General features: G+C 36.8%; 1 protein-coding gene across 1 annotated transcript in view; it reads left to right on the plus strand.

Annotated features, from left to right (window-relative positions):
• The window catches only part of MPP7 (MAGUK p55 scaffold protein 7), a 148,360-nt gene that overhangs the window by 75,675 nt on the left and 53,623 nt on the right, over nucleotides 1-19,062 (plus strand). Inside the window, exons 5-6 of the mRNA XM_066551956.1 lie at nucleotides 6,469-6,546; nucleotides 11,470-11,550. Of these exons, the coding sequence (XP_066408053.1) occupies nucleotides 6,469-6,546; nucleotides 11,470-11,550 (159 nt within the window). The remainder of the gene's footprint in view (nucleotides 1-6,468; nucleotides 6,547-11,469; nucleotides 11,551-19,062) is intronic.

Consider the following 19,062-nt stretch of genomic DNA (forward strand, 5'->3'; position numbering starts at 1 on the left):
CATTTCTGCAATCACTTATTTTATATTTGAGGCAATTTAATGTTACTATGGGGATTGAAATGCTCATTGCAAGCTTTGAATAGTTAGCTATGGTTTATTAATTTCTATTTCATTCCTGTTTTCTAAAATACACTATGCTAATTTCTTAGCAGTATTCTATCTCTAGCTGGAGTTCAGTTGTATGACTAGAATGTGATTTAAAGGCTGTATGTGTTCTAGGTTTTCCTACACCTTGTGTTCATCATGCCATAGCTCTGCAGAGTTGTTCATGTATTTAAGTTCCTTTGTGTGCCAAAGCTTCAACTGTAAGGACTATGGGAAGGTTTGGGAACAAATGAATAGTTTTGCATTTTTGTCCTGTGTAAATAGGCTTACAGACCACCACTGAGTGATAAAGGTAAATCAAAGAGTTGGCTACTTTTTCTGTTACTTTCATGTGATACAGTATGGTTCTGGATGGAGAAAGGAAGGGAATTAAGCAATCTTTTAATTAAAATTCTACATCAAGCAAAATATGCATTCTCTTTCAGCAGAGTTGAGAGTGTGTAATTAGAATTTCTGAATGGTTTAAATAGTTATTTTCATTTGTTTTCATGGTAGCCCATAATTTATATTTTTTGGTCTTGCTTATTTAATTTACCTTGACTCAAAGTTGTTGGTAAATTTAGACAGTGAACTGAAGAGTCCAAATCCCAGAGTTAAGGTCATACTATTAGTGAAAACCCTAATTCCTGTCTTGAAATCTCACTGTCTAAATGTTGAAACTGTTCACAAATGTGTCTTTTACAGTCATGAGTACCTTGGAATGATTTCTCTTGCTTCAGGTATTTCAGATGCAGAACACGAATTGCAGATTAAGCCAAAACTAGCACTTACTCCTCCCTCAACAGTTTTTCTCTTGCTTTCTTTTTTCCTTCTCTTAATCTGCTGTGGCTTTTTCTTTGTAGTAGCACCACTTTGTAGTGGTGCCACTAGTGGAATTAAATAAATTTTTGCAAATGTCCATGAACCTGAAACTTCGGTGGACAGTTAACAGCTTCTCTGCGTACAAGAGTCTTCCATTATGCATCCATGGAAGGGACTAAGCCAATAAATACAGCAGCTCATGGCTTTTGTCAGTGCTTTGATTTCAGACACTCTTGCAGTCAATATATGACGAAAAATACAATGAAGAGAGTAGAGGAGATGTTCTCCCAGCTCTTTTGGACTTTCTACAACAATATATTCAATGCCTGTCTTCTAGACACATTTTGATGATTTGTGTTTGTGTTCATAGTGACATTCTAGTTCAGATCACTAGTGCATTTTTTAAAGCAATTTCCCATCTTCTCAACTTCTGCTGCTTTGGTTTTATATCAGCAGTCCAGTATATGAAATGGGTTCCTTTCTGCTGAAAGTCAACAAGCACATAAGCTGCTAATGTGTATTCAGCAGGCAAGACTAGGATAGTCCAGAGGAAAACCCCAGAAATGTGTATGATGTGGTGCCAAAACGAATTTTGCAGGTACAATATCTTTATGCTGAGTGATATCTCATCTCATGAAATAAAACCCAAGGGAATGTTTATACAACTCATAAGAGGGTATGAGCTTCTGATGTTTCTCAAAAGGAGAAGTACTCTGGTCCAGAATTGCTGTCTGCCCCAGAATGATGGTCAGTACAAATACTCACATGCTCACAAGATCCTCTTCAGCACCTTCCTGTCAAGAAGGTGTCATTACTATAAAAAAAGCTCTTACCCAGAGGTGTTGACATGTCTGAGTAGCTGGTGACACCCTTTTGTGGTCGGCAGAACATTTTCACACGATGTGTGTGACAGCTCTTGTCCTTTATGTGCTGGTATGGCTCATTGATGGCCAGTGCTTTTTGGGATACAAGGGTTTGCATTTTGTACTTTTACATATACTTTTTTCCTATGCCAACTGTTCTGTCAAAAAGACTAAGTTTATCTTCTGTTAACTCTTTGGCACCTTTGGTACATGCTTATCCCACTCCCCTGTTTTATTTTCAATCATATGATATTAGAACGGTACGTGGAAATTAAGAAATCTAGAAGGAGAAATTAAGCTTATTTTGTAGGACTCTTTGCTTAAGATTCTTATTTTTCTGACTTAGAAAGCTCCTCTTGGGTTTTGAAATAGTCCTGGGTGAGGACACTACTCTGCTTTATTATAGAAAGCTTAATTCAGTCTCTCTGGGAAAATCCAGAAACAATTTTTCTTGCTTACATGTGTGCCAAAAATTGTATTAATTTGCAAATGATTATTTTCCCTCTTGGGGCGTAACTTCAGAGTAGATTGTCAGTTTTTGCAGAACCTCATAGATTTTCTTACTCTACAGTGAAAAGAATAGGTAGTCATAAAAAAAAACAACAAACCAAACAAAAAAAAACCCATGGACAACTTAGTCATCTGTTCAGCAGAGCAGCTTTTTATGTTTTATTTACAATATATAATTCTTGCTTTAACAGACTTGGTCTCATCTGTGAAGAGATTTTCAGCATTGAGGCTTTACATGTAAATGTCAGAAGAACTTAAAGCAGATGTACTGTATTTCCTACTTTTAAGCACAACACAGTCCTATATTTTCCATACATTGTTTAAGTTTCTAGTAGAAATAAGGCCATGGCATTAGAGTTACTGGACATCCAGTATTGCACTGTAAGCTAAAGTTGCCTTTTGTATGAAACAGAATTCTTTAGATTGAAGCTCAAACACATGGCTACAAATATGACACATCTTATCTTGAGTAGGTGAATGCTCTTGCTTCTACTTTTGAATCCTCTCTCATACTTCTCTAAAAGTGTTCCAGAGTGGTTTTAACTTCTGTTAGAGTTGAATTTCATTGACTGACATTTGCAAAGGGGTGAACTATTTGCACCACCTTGTCCTGTTTTGCTTTTCATTTCTATGTTTGGCTACTTGACATTATTCATTTTCATCAATGTAGTCACTTAATCTAGGTATTCAAATTTCAAGTTCTATTTGTATAAGAATTGAAATTTGGAAATGCAGTGCTTGGTGTGCATGTATTAGCATGATGTAAAAAATTTGTATTTGGGAAAATAATTAACTGAAAGACAGCATGTGGAGAGGTTGCCAAAGCATATGGCTGCGTGCACAGTAGTTTCTCTAAAGGTGTTTATCATAAATGCAGTCATTCATCATCCTGAAGTCTGGCAGATTCAAAGGCTACCAGGTGAGCTTGCAAATGTGCTCTGTCACTCTTGAAAGACAACAGAGATGACCTAGTGCCCAGTGAGTAGGAAAAGGCAAGTGCTGTACTTGTCTTCAAAAAAGGCCTAAAAATACAGCATGAAGAATTAGAGGCCAGTCAGCAGTGCTGTGATCTATGGGGGAAATTGTGGAACAAATAATCTTGCAATACAATTTTAGACAGAAGGAGGGAAGGAGTTGTCTGAAAATGCATTTTTGCCTCCCTGAAATTTTTGCTTTATCAGCGGAGTTGCACTAAATTTCCTGTGTTACTGCATCCGGGAATATATTATATAAAAGTGCTGCATGCATTATGGATACATTACTGATCCAGAAGTTAGAGGTGTGAGGTAACTGTTTTTATGATGCATGTGGTAATTTTATACTAATATGAAAGGTAATCCCCGTATTGCACATTGATTGCATCTTGGTGCACCAGTGGTTTTTCATTTCCGTAGGTATATCCTTTAAATTACAAAGATGTGAAAGACAGATGTTGTCATCTAATGATCTGATTTTAAAAATAGATTCAACTAAGAAGGCAAACTGTCAAATGAAATCAGATATTTGAGGGAAAAACCCATTCTGTATTGCATCTCAAATGGAAGTGTGCTGAAGTTGCTGTGTCTGTTACCACAGACCATGAAATGTTTATCTCTAGAGTCACTCATTTACTGCTAGTACAGTGCTAGTACAATAAATAATTAAAATTTTCAACCTGATGTAGAAAAAGCCAATATCTAGAACTTTCTAGTAGCAATTAAATTTTTCTGCTTACTTGTTTAGCTTTTGGTTTTTTTGGTTAGGCAGTTACTCTCTACAACTCCTCCCTAATGATTGACCTTAATGACCTTAATGATTGAACCTTAAATGCTTAACTGGAATCCAGTATCCACTTTTAGGAAAATAAAAATTTGTTTTCAGTCATTTCTGCAATTTCAGGCTATAGATAGAGCCAATAACAAGTTCAGGTTACACTGTGCCATCTTGAAAACCTATTTTTTGTTGCATGAATTTACAATTGTGTAACATTTTTCTCAAAGATGGGTTAAGCAAGGCTATCTCAACTTTTTTTTTGTTTGGTTGACTTTTTCCTTTTATTAATTTCAGTGTTAAAGATATGTGCAGGTTGTCCAGGATAAAAGCAGCTTAATCAGCAGTGGCACTTCTGTTTTCTTTGAGAAACTGGGGGGTATAGACAACTGCTTCTGATCTCAGAGCTGACAAAAGCTCAATCTGGATAAAATCAAGATGTTACCGAAGCAATCAAAAAATTATGGTTTTGAGACTTTTTGATTTACTATGCCTTTAAGTTGTTCAAGTTAAAGGTCCAAGTAAATCACAAACTTCTGCCAAACTCAGGGAGCTGCAACTCCTTGTTTTGTTTAGTTTCTCTGCTTTGTGAGTTAGAAATAGGAAGTTGTTTGGTCACTTATAGTTTTTTGAAATCCAGTATGAATTACTCTAAGTAGTTGCTGGGTACACAATGTCTACATAAGCAATGCAAAATTCAGATTCATCTTCTGGAGCACAGTCGCACAGTAGTGCTTTCCATGTAGTTTCCAGATGAGAACAAATTATTTTACAGTTTATAAATTATGTGACTGTAGTGACTTCATGCTTGACCATGATATGTCAGAACTTCAGCATCCTTTAACCAATGACATACTGAAATAGTCTTGTTAAGGTTGCAGAAATGATGAAGGAATCAATCAAGACTTAGACCTTGCTATGCCATATTGTATTAACATGCTCTTTACTTCAAAGAATGTATAGACTAAATGAAGAAAAACAGATGTGGACTTAGGGTTATGAAGCACAGCAGAAAACAGGAAAACCAGCAAGCACAAGTGTCACTGACATGGCATTATCTTGTTACGGACATATTTGTGAAAGTTCAGTGTAAATTAAAAAGAATGGGCTTAAAGAATGAGCTTTAAATTAAAGAGTGAGGGGGTCCTAGGCAGTGAGAGGAATGAGTGCTGCTGGGGGAGAAGTAAGCAGAGAAAAGCAAATGTGGAAGAAGTGGGGAAGGCTGGAGGGAACACTTGGTGCAAAATGGAGATGACCTGGTCAACTCTGAACAGTTTCAATGTGGAAAGAGTGGTTTGCTTGCTCTTTAAATCTGTCCATGCTGTCTGGCATCTGTCCTGCTCCTCTCCCAGCAGTGTGCTGGGGAGTGCTAGGGTATCTCTGGGACTCCTGTTTCCCAAGGACATGAGGGGGTACCCAGCCAAATTCTGCACCCCACGGCCTCTGCCAGACCTTGTTTTCCCCTCCTTGCCAAGCACAGAAGGCCCTGATTTAGCTCCTTCTGCAACTCCTCCAACCATCTGGAGTTCATGCCTCCTTCAGAGTAGCAGAACTAAAGCACAAAATCTAAGAATGGGATATATTTACATTAGTTCAGACTACTGTTGTCTTCTTTTTTTAGATTTTAATTGATATTTGTATATCCATGTATCTTCAAGAAAATAAGGTTAATAAAGTTAAATGTTTAATATAGTATTATATGCTATTCTGAAATAGCTACAAAGAAACTTGTTAGAAGTCTTAAAATCCTTTGGTTTTAAAAGCATTCATACAGGAAAAAATCTAAATTTTGAAATGCATAACTTGCAGAGGAGAGAACAGGGCGGTGTTTAAATAATGGTGTATCCTTTCCCTTTTAGGAAGAACCAAAGCACAGTGCATCTTTAATGTTGATAATTATTCATTAAAAACCTTAACTTGCTGAAGGACCACCTCCTTCTCTCAGATGTGTTAGAATTAATATTAGCACTCCTCTGCCCTTGTTTCTGAATTATTTTAATGATGGCAGCCGCTCCGTCAAGTTGTCTGTCAAGATGTGGGTGGCAAGCTATTATTTCACTTCATAAATCATAATTTACAGGGGTTTTTATATCCATCTTGGGGATAAACACTTTATGCTTTGTGTTTTCAGCAGCAATATAAAATGTAATTGATACTTGAAGCAATATGTTAGAAATATGGACAGAGAAAGCCAGGAGAGAAAAATCACAAATGTTTAGTTTTTCTGTGGGTTGGTCTGCATACTGAGCATTTTTTCCATCTGATTTCATATTCTTAGCACTTCAGCAGAGGATGATGATGAATTGCATTTACATGATTGCTGCCTGTAGGTTACTATAAGGATGTTTAGTTACAGACAATCAAGAGACTCAACAGGGTTATTCTGTACCGTTTCTCATGCTGCTAAATAAACTTATCACTTTGTACTATTGTCTTCCAGATTCATGAAAAACTGCATTATTATGAAAAACAGAACCCGATGCCCATACTCCATGGTGCAGCAGCCTTGGCAGATGATGTAAGTGTCCCCTGCTGAGATCACTGGTACCAAGTCTACTAAAAAACTGTCTGCAAGCAGAACTCTTCACAGTGCAAACATATGAATGTAATCCTCTGAGCTGAAATCAAAAGAAGCTGCAAAGGTTTCCAGAGCTTCTGTCATCACTGGGCTTGTTACTGATATTACTTTGATTTTTATTCACTTGCATGTTATAAAAACATTGCATCTAGGTAGCCTCTTGTTCTGCTTTAGTAACTAAGCAATAAAAATTACAGGTTGGAACTCTACTGGGAGGGGAAAACCTGTCAACTATTAGTGTTTTGAGAAAGTCACAGACAAGAGGAATGCTTTGGGAAAATAAAGACAAATGAGATAGCAGCACTGCTGACAGAACACGAGAAATGACAAATAATATTACAGAAATGAAGCATATGAAATGCCTAGAATGGAGGTTTGTTGGAAAAAATCAAAACTATTTAAGAAAAAGTACAGTAGTGATTTATTGATATTGGAGCCTTCCAAATTACCTTCATAACCAAAAAATAAATTGTAAAAGTGGTCAGCATTGATGGAGTAGTTAATTTCCTGTTACTATAATTTTTATTTTCAAGGAAAAAAATCCAACCTGCCATTTCTTGCTATTTGGTTAATTCTAGGATTCAGATGAATTGTGAACACACCTGTGTAAACTATGACTGAACCTTGAGGTAGGCCAGAATAGAGAAATGTTTAATAAACTGTGGTTTAGGTGAAATCCAGAAATCTTTGTTGCAATTGATGATGTCAGGTTGCTTTTTGGAAAAGGCAATATGTATTAGGATCCATTTCCAATACAGCATGTTTGAAACTTCACATACTTTATAGATGTTTTAAAATCTTAACTATCTATTTATATAATTAATAGATTTTGGTTTTTAAATTTTACATATGATTAAAAGTTGTGAATTGAAATTGGTAGCATTTTAACAAAAAACTATATTAGACTTATTTGAGACTATTGAAAAAAGGATACACGGTAATTTAATAATGTTTCAGTAGGAGGAGAGCTATATCCTGTAACATACCAACTATAATAATACATTAGCCTTGACATCAGGCATATATTAGTAATATTTTTTTAACCTTCACATAGCTTTGAATAGTGTTGATACTAATTTTGAAAATTAGAAAGCTGGTTGAAATTCTCTTCATTAACTTCTTGCTGACATATTAATAATCCTTGCTAATATTTGTGCTGTGGATCTCTGGGCTAAAATTCTTAATAAAAATAATTTCTTATTTTTGGATTCAAAACTTAGTTTTTGATACTTTTAGAAATGCTGAGCAATCTCGTTCTTTGTTCAGACACATTTAAAATGTATAGTTTTGGAAATCTCCAAATTAAAGTACTCTGTCACTCCTCAGTTGAGACAGGTTTTGGCTTTTAACTCTATGAATGTATTATTATGTACATATGGTGATATTTTTAAGTGTACATGTTGGGACATGATTGTGTCTAGGCACCTACCTACTTCAAATGTACAGCTTCTTTTTAATAGATGCTCTTGCTGCTTCTTCATTAATTATTTGTAGGTGAACTGTGGCTTTTATGGGCACTGTCTCATAGGGTAGGGATGTCCTTTGGTGGCTGCAGTCAGGCTAGCACATTGCAGGATTTTCTATGTTTTGGTAGCTATCAGCACATTTTGAGGAAGCAAAATTCCATGCAGTGGCCTTTGTAACTCCCAAACTCATGAAGTTTCAGGTTTAAAGTGCTATTCATTTTTTGGCATGTTTGTCTGACTGGTTGTCAGCTTCAGGGATTTGAGAGCATGTTGGTTAACATGGTGTGTTATTAAAGACACATTCATTTCAATAGCCTTTAAATTACTGTTTTCTCTTCCTACTGATGGTAACTGTTCTATAGTTAAAGAAGGTGATATTTTTATTAGCAAGTAGATATTTCCTGCTTGATTTTAAACCCAAATCTGAGGTGCTGCTGTCATAAATGCAACTGTTCAAGGAGTGTGTTTTTATTCTTGTGGTATTTTTTAAAGCAGTTTTAGAAGTAACAATTGTGGCAAGGCTTTTCTAGACATTTTCATATTCCCAGCTGCCATACCTTCTCTCTCCTCTCCCCCAGGGACTTTTAGGCTGAATTTATCACACATTCTGTTTGCCTCTTATTTTGGAGCAGCAGTGTCTGACTTAGGGCTCAATGATTTTATGCAAATGATCTAAACATCTCCCTTGGTTCCAGCCAGGACAGTGTTAATTTTTTGCACTACCTGGGAGAGGGCATGGTTAGGGCATGGAGGTTATTCCATACCACCTCATGTCAGTTCAGAGTTTGTGAAAGGGACTCTCTTCCAGGAAGAAAGGGTTTGTTCCAGTCAAGAAAAGGGGGTGGAGAGAGCCATCTGGTATTGTCTATTATCAGGGAGTTTTTCCATATGAATAATTTATTTTCTTACACCTTTTGTTATTAATAAGTTGCTATTACTTATTTAGTGATAGAACGTACACACAGTATAGTACATTGTCTTATCTCATTGTCATTTCCATTAAATTGTTCCTACCTCATCCTGTGATCTTGCATTTGTGCCTCCAGTTGGAGAAGGAAGGGAAAGTGGTGCATGGTTTTAGTGGGAGTACTAAATTGGAGAATACCATTGCTAAACCACAACAATATCACTGGCAGGATAGCTGTATACAGCAAATAAGGCCTCAAGGTTGGTAGAAAGACTGTTTTGGCAAAAGAAGTTTGAGAACTTTCTCCAGAAGCTTTCAAGACCGGACCTTGGTGCTCCCCAGCCTCACTCCACATCTGGCCCTCTTCCTTGCTTTTCTACCCCTCTCTTTAGTGGCAGCTCTTCATAAAGAGCTTGTTGAAATGTTGTGGTTCCCTCAAGAGATCATAGAGGTTTTCAGACAGATTTTCCTGCAGTGTTTAGCACAGGAGGAGATCACTCTGTGTCAGTGTGTCCCAAGTATGCCAGGTACTGCTGCTGGTAGCTGTTTCAAATCTCAGCACTTTAACAACAACAACAATAATAGCAAATAAAAATCCAGTCTAGACCAGTGAGGTGGTATCTGTTTTTGCTAATCTGAAAAAACAATTTAGTCTTTCAATCTTTGTTTTCCTCCTCTTCTTTCACAAGGTATTAAATGTGCCTAAAACCTTAATGAAAATATTTGGAAAACAGTATAAATCACATGAAAGAAAACAAGTTTTAAATTATCTCTGAAAAAAATTTACTAAATTGTAAGATTAAAATGTCTGTTTTAGCAGTATTGAAGTATTTTCTCTCACTGTTCTAAACCTTATATATGTGCATTTGCATTTGTACCACCAAAGCCAATACTAGTTCTGCTGGAGTTAAAACTTGTGCACAGTTACTCTGAAGGAGAAATGCTGAAATGGTCATTCTGCTGAGTGGTTGCTGTCTCCATCAGTGAAACACAACTTAATAGATTGTATTTTCCAGTGATGAGCAGTATAATCTAAAGAATGAAAAGAGAACCAAAGGTAACCCATGTCATAGACCTGCTGTCATTCCTATCACAGAATATTTTCAGCTTTGCAGGGCTTTTCCAACATGCAGACTCAATTGCAGTCAGATTACTTCAATATTTGGCTTTGTGTCTAAAAATATTTAATCCTGACCTTTCCTACAGAGATTTTTTTCTAATCTTTTGGTATTAAGACACAAACATTGTTAATATTAGCACGGAGATACTTGCTGGATGTTCTTAGCTATGAATTATGGTTAGAACTCTGTAGGATGGTAGGTGATGAATTTTTGACACTGTTAATTTGAAGGTTAAAAGAAAAAAAGGTATTCAAACCATGTCTGTTGTCTATAACGGCTTCTTCAAATAGATTTGTCTATTATATATAATTATGGAAAATATACATCCATCCATTTATCTTGAAAATGTATACAAAATGAAAGTACAAATTTAAAATTAGGTTAGACAAATAAAATTACATGCTGCAAATAGCCAATCTTCCTTTGAGACATTTTTATTATACTGATTTAATGCAAAGAAAACAAGTGATTATCTGAAATCACGTTTTGCATTATGAACCATGTAGCTTCAGAATTTTAAACCAAAGTTCAGTGTTGGGAAATGCATTTTAGCTTTTCTTTCTTTTGAAAAAATAGTTTGAGTCTAAAATCTTGTAGTAAAATATGCCTCTTGGGTCCAAATTAGTTGAGAAGGGCATGATAAGAAAACCCAAGATGTGAGCCAACTAGCCATGGGATTAAAAGTTAGACTGCTGCTCTATTGTTCACCAAGCCACAATTTTGTAGTATAACCAAACATAAATTACTGATCTTGTTGTTAGGACATAGTTTGTGCATTTTACAGGCTTGAATTGCTGATGACCTGTAATAAATTATATTATTATTAACTTGCTTCACATTTAACAAGCTCCTTCCAGTGTATGTGTAAACATAATAAAAGGTTCAGATTGCTTGCACTGTAGGGGCACTTTGCTTTCTTATCCCAGTCCTAAATAGCACAGCTACTGTGGGTTTTTGGAAGCAGAGTGGATTTCACCACCTCATTCGAAACTGTTTTTTATAGACAGTGTCAAAGTTTGATCCAGTCATTTTTACAAGCAGTTCTTTGTCTGCACGCAAAGGACCATTCACTTAAATGAAGTGCTGGGATTTGCCCCCTCTGCTATAAATCAGAATGTGATCTGGCTGCACCCTTGCCAAAAATGATTACTTGTGTTAAACTGAGCCAAAAGGCCTGGCTTAAATCTGGTCCACTGAGGGCCAGAAACAGAAGCACGGTGATTGATGGTGTTTTCCTTCATTCTGGCTTCTGTTTGAACATGCTGGAAAGCAGTAACCTTGAACAAGATAGATTCTGGGATGTCACTGATGCACTGGGTAAAACAATGCTTTGCTAATGGTCTTTGTGTTGATTCAATCTCCCACCCAGCTTGCTGAGGAGCTGCAGAGCAAACCACTGAGCAGTGAGATCAGAGAACTGTTGAAACTCCTTGCAAAACCCAATCTCAAGGTGAGGATGAGTTGCACCTGCAAAGTGCATTCTGCATGGGTGTGTGCATCAGCTTCCTTGGGCTGTGTGTGAGTTTGTCTGCTTTAACAAGTACTGTTTAAGAATGTATGCAGTGTTAATCAGAAATACCTGGGATGAAGAAACACATTAAATGTTGTCTGTAAATTATTATGCTGTTACTTGTACTTATAGAAGGAATCACTTACTTGCAAAGGATATTTTAAAAAGTAGATGATTTCTTTTTCTTTTGCTATCTTTTAATGCATGTGCTTCATAAGTTTGTTACAACTGTGCTTTTAATAAAAGCTATCATTGATCAATCATATCATTGATTGAACTGCATCATGCATAAAGAGTGCAGCCTGGTACTCCGGACAAAATTCATGATGGATAATGTTTTTGAAAACATCTAATTTTGAAAACTTTCATAAAACTCCTGGGGTTCTCTGTGGTGTTTCCAAGGAACTTGATACCTTTATCTGACAGTAGACTGTAGAATCACTGAGTCACTGAGGTTGGGTGGAGGTTGTCTGGTTCAATGTGCTGCTCTAAGCAGGGTCAACACCAAGTTCACAGTAGTTTGCTGAGGGCTTTTCCCATCAGGTCTTGAAAATAAAGGTCTGGGAACAAACATGCTACAAATCTTCTGTGTGGCCTCTTCCAATTCCTAATTACCCTTCTAGTGAAAACTATTTCCTTCTATCCAGTCAGAACCTCCCCTGTGTATCATTGTTGACACACAGGATCATATTTTTTCCATTGTTAAGAGAAAGACCGTAGTACTTTAGATGCATATTGAAGTGTAGCAGTTGATAAGTTGAAATTAAAACTGCAGAGTGGAAAAGAACTCCTTTAAAGACAGTTGCTCTTTTATCTTAAGTATAAATACTAATCTCAAAACCTGAGAAACTATGGTATCTTCAAAGTGCTACAAAATTGTAAAGATCAGTTACACCTGCTTTTAGATGATTTTTCCACTGATGCTTTTTCCATAATTTGTAAAACAACAAGCTGTCTTTTCTTTGAAGAGGTAAGTAATGCCAATAGCATATTAGAAGAGGATTTGTTGGTGCATGAAATTGCAGAGATCCTAAGCTTCACTGTAGGTATTTTCTTAATAATTGTCCATGTGTGCTTCATACTTCTGAAGCTTTGGTGGGCTGAGCCTGAAGACAGTTCCTTTGCTACAACTGCGTCTCTCCCTCTGCTTTTCTTGCTTTGTCTCACTCATTCCCTCACACGCTCACTCTCACTGTCTGTTCCTTGGTAGCAGTGAAAGGCAATGTGATAATCTTAGTGGGATTTCAGGGAAACAAGTGCCTCCCTTCAGAGTGGTTAATGTGATTGAACAACTGCAGTAACTTAGCAAATGTCTTTCTTGGCTGCAGGGGGAGATCCCAGCTGCAGGGTACCAAGCCATTTGCATGGCCAGACTGCCTAATCCCGCACAAGGCACACAATTCCTTGCCCTGCAGGGGCCTTGCAGGTGTTTGTGTTGCACCTTGCAGGTGTTCATGTGATGTAGGGGTAAGAACTGATGGTATGCAAGGTATTTTGCTTGTCCATTGTCTTGTCCCCCTGCCATGTAATGGCAAACAAGGCTCAGAGTGATGGTAAATTACTACTGCTCCCTCCTCCGTCACATTGACCAGGTGACTGTGCTGCATTCAGGCAGAGGTTGTAGTTGAGATTCTTCTCTTGATCTCCCCTGTTCTCTCTTGGCCAAAAGAGGAAAGGAAGGACATTTCCTCAGTACTTCCAGTTCCTCCCCAGAGATGTCCTAGTCCCTTCAGTTGTATCTGAGCCTATACCATATCTTGCATATGCTTTTCTAGCCCTCTGCTATTAGTTTTATGGCTAGAGAGGGTTTCTTGGTTTTGTTCTAGATTCCTGGGACAAAATGATGGCTAGAACAGCTCTTTTTTACACATCTGAAATTACTTGGGCTAACTGATCTATCTTTTCCAATGATGTTCCATAGACTTTATCTAAAAACATATATGGCTTAATTTGGGGTTGACTTAATGTGGCTGTACATTATTTTGCAGGGGAAGCTTTCCTCTCCTGACCAGATTTATCACTGCAATGTTAGCTGGAGCCAGGAGAGCTTTCACATTCCTAAAGCTCTGCTCTAATGTTTATGGCATGGTGAAGAATGCTTAGGATTAGTTTACTGTACTACATCACTGCCTCCACAAGTCTGATCGTGTAAGAGGACAGGTCTAGCGAGGTGTTTATAACTTTGCAGGTTTGGCTAATGGGCCAAGAAATGCTGGGAGAGGTTCCTAATCATGTCTGATTCAATAAATATTTCTATTATTTTTGATTCTGTATTACAAAATTCTTTTGTTGAATATATTTCTAAGTGTTTGCATCTGATGAGTAAAAACTTCGACAAGTTTGTGGTGCTTGTCATTTTTATCCACAGAGAAGTTTTCTAAAGAAGAAAGTAGTTTCTCTGAGGCAGTTATATTTTTCAGACCTGAGATTTTCAAAATGTCCTAGAAGTAATTCCAAGGTTTTGTCAGGTGCATTTTCTTCTGGAAAGAAAAATAAATTGGGCATTTCTAGTCAGCTAAAAACTGCATGAAATATCCAGTTACAGAGTGGATTTTTTTCCCTGCTCTCAAATGTGGCATCACTTACCACAATTAAATGAACTAATAATGATTGTGGTTTATCTTTTCTGATTAAAACAGAACTCTGGAAGTAGAACAGAGCACGTAGCTCTGGGAAATCAAGTGGATTTGTTTAACTGTGTGTTAGACATTTCATTTGCGTTCTGGATTTAAAATATAATTGTGTAGCCCTGTGGACTCAGGCCAGCCACACTTATTATTTTTAATTTCCAGCACTGAATAAGGACTTAGGGTTTGCATTCTTTAATCTTGCTTTACCTTGTTAAAGATATCAAGAAACAGAATAGTATTTCCATACTCTAGAACCTAAATCCAGTTGAATACTCTATGTTATATTTAAGCAGACCTGAAATTAGCTCTTTGAAATAGAAGTATAGAATAACCTGAGTTGAAATGGACCCACAAGGATCATCAGAGTTCAACTCCTGGCCCTGCACAAAGAATCACACCATGAGCCTGAGAGCATTGACCAAATACAGCCAACTGTCACTCTTGATGCTGTGACCACTTCCATGGGGAGTCTGTTCCAGTGCCCAACCACCCTGTGGTATCCAAACTAAATATCCCCTGCCACGCCTTCAGACCATTCCCTCAGATCCTGTCCCTGGTCACCACAGAGATGAGATCAATGTCTGTCCCTCCCCTTCTCCTCATGGGGAAACTGGCGGTCTACCCTCAGTCTCCTCCAGGCTGAACTGACATAGTGTGTCACCATCATATTTTCTGAAAAATCTCCTTGCCCAGTATTTTCTTCTGGGAAGCTGAGAAGCCTCAGAGAAAAAAGAAAACAAGTTCTTATTTAATTTGCTTCTCCTGTGTTGTGCTCACATGTGGAATGTATTTGGAGATTGTTTATCCAACTGGTGATTGTTTCATTGGTTTCATGTGAATTGTTTTGACTTAATGACCAATCACAGTCAAGCTGTGTCAGGATTCTGGAAGGAGTCACAAGTTTTCATTATTATCTTTTAGTCTTCTGTAAGTATCCTTTCTTTATTCTTTAGTACAGTTTAGTTTAGTATTCTTTAATATAATATAGTATAATAAAATAATAAATTAGCCTTCTAAGAACATAGAGTCAGATTTATCATTCCTTCCTGCCACGGGGCACCCCACAAATACAAGAATAGTGACCTCATCCACTCCTCATGTGGCTTCACCTTCAGACCTTTCACCAGACAGAAACTGCACTTTCAGAAATCTACAATACATTTGCAGAGAGCTGGGCAGGCAGACTCAAGGCTGATCTGTTGGTGTTTCAAATCACCCACATACGTCCTTGCTTAGGTCCAAACACCATTCAGACTGGATCTACACAGCACTGCCTGCAGGCTGGCCTGGCCATGAATATATATATACCTGTAAGTTTTGTGTCTTCAAGGTATACATTTCACTGCAATTTAGTAAAAACAATGAAACAAAGTGCCCATGCACGTCACACACAAACACAACAATGTGAATTTCAAGACATTTATGGTTCTGGTTATTTACCATCATTTTAACTTTGACATGTTAAACTCTTAAGCTGTTTTTAAACATGAGAACTAGAATATATAGTTGAGATATACATCAAGAAATGGTATTTCTGATTTAAGAGTGGACACTCCTGTGAGTGCTTTTGTACAAAATACGAATAGTACAAAGAAATAAGTGTTCTCATCTTTAGTGATTTATAATTTTCCAAAATTTATGGAACTTATGCAATAGCAAAAAAGAATGTCTTTAAAGAGGAGAGTTGTAGAGAACTCTGAAAATAATGACAAAATATTTAAAAATTATGATCTATCAGATAGGCATCAGTGCAATTGAGAGAAGTGTCTGTATAAAAATTTGGGGTTTTTATGAATCTGGAAGTATTGCTGTTGAGAGCACTGAGCTTTTTTTTTTTTTTAATTCTCTATAGACAAAATATTTTTCATTGTCATGCAATTGTGTAAATTGGAACATTTAATTGGAAGACTGAGATTCAAGATGCTAACACAAAATACACCTAAAAAGGAATTTAATTTTGGCTATTTAATGAACATGTCACAAGCAAGTTAGTGAAATGGTCTTATCTGTTAGTAGGGATGGAAATAGGAGGAAGGGAATTGGTCACTAGAGTAACTCTGTCAGTAACAGGGCAGAAGTCCAGTGAGGAACACTGTAAGAAAGGAGATGTACAAATGACAGATGATCAAGCTGAGAATAAAAGACTTTAGAGCTTCCAAATTCTTTTCCACATTTAATTAAAAACTGTCTTGATTAACTAGTTTTCAGTTCCTTTTCTAGCAAGATGGAAAAAGCTGTGTTCTTTTTGGGATGGTGCCATAACAGAAGAGCATAATTGTTATTTATTTTAAAAATTATTAGAAAAACTGAAACAAATAACTATAGGAATTAACATTTTAGGCACTTACTTTATTGCTGTGGCTCTAAACAAAAAAGACTGTTAAAGAATGAACCATCTCTTAATCCATTGAGCAATATTATCCCAATTACACTACCTTTGAGACAGGCTTGGGACATATTCAGATCTAAATAATGTTTAATTTTGTCTTTATAACAGCAATTACATTTGTGATCATTACATATCAAATGATATGTAATGTATATCATAAAGCAATTCACCGTTGAAGTTAATCTCTATTAGGGTAAATTAAGTGTGTTTTTAATTATATAAAATACATCCATTGTGGTCATTGGTGTAATGGGCAGAACAATAATTATTTCAAAAGTTAATGCCACTGTGCTAAAAGTACTCTGAAGAATGTTTATACCTTTATGACCTGGAGGAAACAAAGCTGCTCCAATGGTGGTTCTGCCTGTTTCAGTGGAGTTTAAATTCTGTTTATGTGTGCTGGAAGGTTTGCCAGCTGCTAGTCTGAACATAAACCAGGTTCCTAAACAAGGGCACCTGGCAGGACTGTGAATGAGTTCAGTCTCTCATGGTGCACAGGAATGTAAAGTATTTGGGTCACTTTGGGGCACTGTACCTATAGCCAAGGGGAGCAAGAGGTGGACATGCACTATTTTTCTTGTCTTCTCTTTTATTACCATAGAATGAACAGAATTTTGGAAGTTAACTTTAAGATTACTTGCAGAGTGAAGGGAAAACTGCACTTGTATGACTGGAAATGTTACTGTTCATACAAAATACTGATTCTTTATTTTAAGTTGGGGGTGGGGGGTTTAATTTCTTTCAAATGGCAAAGATGCATGCACCAGCAAATTGCAAGTAGGACTTAAGCTTGCTGTTTTATTTGCAATTCATTTGTGGTACACTTGACTTTCAGTTTCACAAAATAATTTACATTTGTAAATATTTTCATCTAATTTCACCTCTTTGGCTTTCCTTCAGAACAAAACCATGTGTTAAACAAAACTAAAACTGCAGATAATGAAGCCCAGGACACTTTGTTCTTCATTTTCAAATCAAATTCCTGTATTTGATAAGGTTTCTTAACAAAAAAGAAATAGTGCTTCTTTGAACATGAAGCATACCTTTAACATTGTCCTGTCCTGATTTGGTTTTCTTGTGTTTGCTGGGAAATTTGTAAATTCTACCCTTTATTTCATAAACAACTGCTAATACCATCATCCTTTCCATCTGAGCCTTACTAGGCTTGCATAGTGGCCCTAACAGACTGTTCAGATCAAAGTGTGGCTTGTTCTGTTAAAAAAGCAAACATTTTAAGTCTTCATCAGCAGAGCCTTCTAAAGCTGCCTTACAGTCACTGGTGAGACTCAGCAATGTAAATTAATGTCCAGGAGACTGTGGGCTTTATTTCTACAGGAACTTCAACATACAGAGCACAGAGAGAAAATATTGAGCTATAATAATATAAAAGAAAATCCATTTTTGCTTTGAAAAGTTCATGAAGCATTTCATGTAGCATGTAATTAAAAAAAAATAAAGTTAATCTAAACTTTGTCTTCTTTCCAACATTTCCTTTGTAATTAGACCTGCTGAAGATTTTTCCATCAGGGCTTTTTCACTGAACTATGTGTTTTCTGCAAAGTCAACATTTTCCACTGGAAATTGTTGGGATTTGCCTACAACTGTTCAGATTTTGTATCTGAAGAACTCAAATACAAATTTCAGGTCCATTAAGATCTGAGCTACATTTGGGCTGCTACTGTGTCCTAGGCACTGGGGGACCTTTTGGCCCTGTCACCTTAGAGACCTGTATTTCCAGATGTACCGATGTTTTCTGCTTTGGCACATGTCTTGGGAGTCTGTTCACCTCTTCATGAAGTATTTATGGTTACAAATAGTAACACAAACTACAGCATCTACAGTATCTATTCTAAACTAGTTTAGGAAGCATAATTTCCCATGATCTTTAACTATTTTCTCATCAGTGATCTGCAAGATGTATTGGTAAGACTGGTTGTAGGAATTGTGCTCATATTTGAGGAGATTTTACTCTACAAACACTTTAGATTTATTTATATGGTGAGCTGGAGTACAATGAAATTCATATGTCAACTGAAAAGTTACCTACGTAATCCTTAATTGCAAAATCAGATGCCATTAATTTGTAAACCTACAAGATGTGCTTGATTTCTGATGATATGCTGTGAAGTATCAGCAGGGAGATAGAATTATTTCTTTTCCCCCCGAGTAAAAGATGCAAATGACGCAACAATTAGCAAGGACCACAGCATTGAGGGTTTGATGTCATTGGCTGATGAATAGATATCCCACAGATGTTCTGAGCATACCAGCCATGAAGCTGGGGCAGCGGGGACAGTGCTGGGAGACTTTCCTTGGCAAATGACTGAAATTCTTCTGCCCAGTGTTTCATGTCTTTGAATGATTTGCTACTTTGGGAAGCTATCCATCACATATTTTGGCAACCAGCTGAAGGAAAAATATATTTTATTTGTA

This window comes from Molothrus aeneus, chromosome 1 (genome assembly GCF_037042795.1).
Source record: "Molothrus aeneus isolate 106 chromosome 1, BPBGC_Maene_1.0, whole genome shotgun sequence".
Lineage (NCBI taxonomy): Eukaryota > Metazoa > Chordata > Aves > Passeriformes > Icteridae > Molothrus > Molothrus aeneus.